Consider the following 4,289-nt stretch of genomic DNA (forward strand, 5'->3'; position numbering starts at 1 on the left):
CGAAAAAACCTGAACTATCCCTTTAACTAATATAAACACATTCCCAAAGACACGATCACTGCATTCCAAAAGAGACACTGCCTCTCAATTTAGGGTTAGGGGCGAGACAGGGTTAGGTCTAACCCTAACCCTGTCTCGCCTCGTCTGATAATTTGATTGTTATGGAAAAAGCAACTCTGACAAACTGACTGACAAATCCAATGACCGCTTACTTCGATCAAGTTCCCTCCTAAAGACCTCTTCACCCCCACTACCCCCCTGTACTAACCCTAACCCTAAAGACCTCTTCACCCCCACTACCCCCCTGTACTAACCCTAAAGACCTCTTCACCCCCACTACCCCCCTGTACTAACCCTAGCACCTCAAAAAGCACCAGGAGGTACACGGCAAAGAGAAACCGCACCACTGCTCCCTCTGCAGGAAGACCTTCTCCACGTCGTCCATGTTTGGCAGAACATATGGAGCTGTTCTGCTGCTGCTCCCCTGTGCGCGGGAGTCTGAACTTCTTCTGGTTATTTGAGTTATTACGTAATTAGCATATTCTTAATTATTTGCTGCTATTTAATTATTCTGATGTTTCTTGCACATCAGTCACTTGTGATAGATTGATACTGTAGCACTTTATTTTACGTTATTGAAGTTTCAACTCGTAGCCTGAAATGCTACCCACCGATACCTATGCATAATTATAGTTGCATTTACTGAATAAATGAGCATTGCAATGCAAAAACATGCTTAGCTTTTCACTCTTTCATCCAGAAAGCTTCATTTGATGAAAGATTTGATTTCAGTGTTTATATTTCAGAGTCAGTAAAGATTGGGACTTATTAGCCACAGTTGGGTCCAAAGTACGTGGTCCTGGTTATCTCTCTAAATGGTGTTGTTTCTCCCTCTAGGACTAGTTACCGTGGTAAAGTCAGTAGGTCTTGGTAGGTGTAGTACAGTCAAATGGAATAGTTGTAAAGAGGTTGAAGGTTTTATCGTTTGCTCCCGTCCTATCCCTGGTAGTACAGTCAAAGTGAGTGAGCTCGGCGCTCGCCTTTCCCCTCTAGGACGACTGGCGGCGGTATTGAGCTGGTAGCTGTTTTGTTTCTCACCGACGCAGTAGAAGAAGAATCCGATCCGGAAGTGGGATCTGTAGTAATGGCTAGCTAGCTCAGGTAGCATAACAGTGATCATGATGACTGGTACACATCTTTTCTTGTTCTGTTGTGATCGATGTGGATATTTCATAGCCGGCCAAAAACATTATGGAACTATAATAAGATAAATGTGAGGATACACAACCCAACCTCAGCGTCTAAGTAAACTTTACTAGCTAGCTAGCGTTAGCCTGGACAGCTGTCAAACAGGTCCTGAACACAACAACATTTCCACAGTAGATTTCAGCGGAATCTTTCTCATTGCGTTGCTACATACGTCCCAAGAGAATTGGAGTCGATTAACAATGGATGAGGTGAGATGATCCTCAAATGTTATTTAGTCAGCTTGTGACTGTCAGTCAGTCTGTGCTTTTTGGGAACTCCTGATTGATTGTCATGAAGGTTATTATATACGTAAGTACAGTATACATACACGTTGCCTTGTTAACACATAACATATTTGAATGGAATGAACATTCCCTGTTGTAATATTTTCTTTAGTTATGAAGAAAATAGTTGACAGTTGTAAAACCCAGTACTTGACAGGACAGTTATTTCACGATAAGATCCAACTGCTCCTTATTTTAGGATTCTGGTGTCCGTCTCAGACCCACTGTGTCACTGGATCTTGACTGTAACCACAATGACCAGAGAGAACTTTCCAAGGACGCAAGGATGCAGGAGAGTCCAAAACCAAAGAAGGCTCACTGCTGCCTGGAGTGCGGAAAGGAGTTCTCACACTCGCGTGACCTACGAAGACACCAGATGACCCACACAGGAGAGAAGCCTTTCCCCTGCTCGCAGTGTGGGAAGCAGTTTCGGGACAACGGGCAGCTGAAAGACCATCAGAGGACACACACGGGCGAGAAGCCGTACTCCTGCTCGGACTGCGACAAGAGGTTCGGTCACATAGGAAGCCTGAAGGTACACCAAAGAGTTCACACCGGGGAGAAGCCTTTCTCCTGCTCCGAGTGTGGGAAGAGTTTCAACCAAAGAGGCAATCTTAAAGTGCATCAGCGGTCACACACCGGGGAGAAGCCTTACACGTGTTCCACGTGTGGAAAGAGTTTCATCCAGAAAGAGTACTTGAAAGTTCACGAGAGATCGCACACTGGAGAGAAGCCGTACTCCTGCTCTGCGTGCGGGAAGAGTTTCGTCAAAAAGGAGTATTTGACATTACACCAACGAACACACTTGAGAGAGACAGCCTACCGCTGTGCAGTGAGTGATGTTAGATTCACGGGCACAGCAGCACTAATCGTACACCAGCGTTTACTCATTGGGGATAAGCTCTGCTCTGACGAAGACCGAAGTCCCTCCACATCAGGAGTTCCTGAACAACACCAGGGGGATCCTAAACCAAAGAGCTCAGCCTGCCGCCTAGTATGTGAAATCGATTTTTCTGATTCTTGTCCACAACACACTGCAAACACACTAACAATTCACACAGAAGAGTATTCAGTCTTAGGTCAAAGTGGTAGTGGCCCCTTAAGTCAACACAATTCCTAATGTTTCGTCCTTACTCCCTTGTTTTAGGATGCAGAAGCCAAACCCACAGAGTCACCGGGTCCCGTCCAAAGCCAAAGAGTGGAGGACTGCTCTCAAACCCTTGGGCTGAATGTTAAAGAAGAAGAAGAAGAAGATGAAGAGGAGGGAGAGGAGAAAGTGAAGGAGGAGGATGAAGAGGTGGAAGAAGTTGGTGGTTTCATTAATTCCGAAGGAGAAGAAGTTGATTGGGATTCTGTTCAAATGAGTAAGCACAGAGGCAGACTCAAATATCTTAACAAACCTGAATCAGCTTCACGTAGACTCAATCTCTAACTCTTGCTGTCTTATTCACACAGGAGAGATTCCTGACCAGCACTCTGGGGGTGAGGGGAGTCCCCCCGTGTCAGGAGTGTCCGAACGACCCCAGGAGAACCACAAAGTAAAATCAGCACACTGCTGCCCGGTATGCGGAAGAGAGTGTCAGAAGTTATCAGTATTACAAATACACATCAGAACTCACACAGGAGAGAAGCCTTACCAATGCTCCATGTGTGAAAAGAAGTTCATCCACTCGGGAGCCTTGAAAAGGCACCAGCTGGTACACACTGGGGAGAAGCCTTACCAATGTTCCGTGTGTGGAAAGAGCTTCTCTCAGTCGGGACACCTGAGAGAGCACGAGCAGTCTCACTCGGGAGTGAAGCTCGTCTGCTCCGTCTGCGGGAAGTGCTACACTCGATCAGGTGACCTCAAAATCCACTTCAGGGTTCACACCGGAGAGAGACCCTACGGCTGCGACGTCTGCGGGAAGAGTTTTGTCCGTTCCAAATACCTCCGAACTCACGTGCGAACGCACCAGCGGACACGCGCTGGGAAGGAGCTGGGGGAGAGTGTGGAGACTGAGGACTGTTCATCTGTGAGCTGTGAGGTCACCCCGTCAGGTGACGTTAGACGGGGGAGATGAAAACGATGACCAGCCTCGGTGACCATCACATAGATTCTGTGTTACGAAGAATTACTGACACAGAATGAATAGAAATGTTTCTAAATTCCACCTGAGGACGGTGCTGTGTTTGCAGATGTGACAAGCGTACAGCCTTGGTGACTTTATTGAAGTGATTATGTAATTGTTCTCTGTCTGCAATTATGGATTGATCCCCTTTATCAGATTTGAAATTAATTGGCATTACCACCTTTTTGAAGCTTTTCTGGTGCCAAAAAAACTATTAGTAGTATCTGTGAAAGGCAACTCACTGATCCCCGTAATAGTAGGTCTATTGTTATTATTGAACAGATGAACTTGGATAATAAAAGTTTCATTATTATTGTCATGAATTGTGCTTGTGTTGTAATTGCTTTAAACTGCTGTATTGCTAACTCCTGGTTTTATCCACATATTTCAGTGCATATGGCTACAATTTGGGTATTATTCTGAACTTGAGCTTGTTTATCAACCAATGCATTTGATTTCAGTCTTGTTTTCAACATATCACATTTTATAGAAGTTATTATTGTATTTGATCTCGACAGCCATGCTGCAAATACAGTGTGCTTACTTTTGACGGCTGTTCTCAGCGCCTCTCCGGCCCGCAGGTGGCGATATTTCACCAGTCTGTAACTAGGCCCGCGGGAGAAGAAGAAGCCTCTCCGGAAAAGAAGAA

At 45.5% G+C, this 4,289-nt stretch overlaps 1 protein-coding gene across 2 annotated transcripts; it reads left to right on the forward strand.

The window, feature by feature from the left end:
• Positions 1–1,219: 1,219 nt before the first annotated feature.
• LOC310821843 (uncharacterized protein) lies at positions 1,220–3,895 on the forward strand. Of its 2 annotated transcripts, none has more exons than XM_083694097.1 (4): positions 1,220–1,557; positions 1,732–2,526; positions 2,680–2,896; positions 2,988–3,895. In XM_083694097.1, the coding sequence occupies exons 1-4, from the start codon at positions 1,540–1,542 to the stop codon at positions 3,590–3,592; spliced, it is 1,635 nt and encodes a 544-aa protein (XP_083550223.1). In that variant the 5' UTR covers positions 1,220–1,539; the 3' UTR covers positions 3,593–3,895. The 2 variants fall into 2 exon arrangements, with proteins under 2 accessions (XP_083550223.1, XP_083550224.1); XM_083694098.1 differs by having other exon boundaries at positions 1,220–1,457.
• Positions 3,896–4,289: the final 394 nt, after the last annotated feature.

Source organism: Argentina silus (assembly GCF_951799395.1).
Source record: "Argentina silus genome assembly, chromosome: 22".
Lineage (NCBI taxonomy): Eukaryota > Metazoa > Chordata > Actinopteri > Argentiniformes > Argentinidae > Argentina > Argentina silus.

Excerpts from the sequence above, each read along its gene's own strand:
- LOC310821843 (XM_083694097.1), top strand. Across the intron at positions 2,527-2,679 it reads AGAGCTCAGCCTGCCGCCTA|GATGCAGAAGCCAAACCCAC; the intron begins GTATGTGAAATC and ends CCCTTGTTTTAG. Across the intron at positions 2,897-2,987 it reads TTGGGATTCTGTTCAAATGA|GAGAGATTCCTGACCAGCAC; the intron begins GTAAGCACAGAG and ends TTATTCACACAG.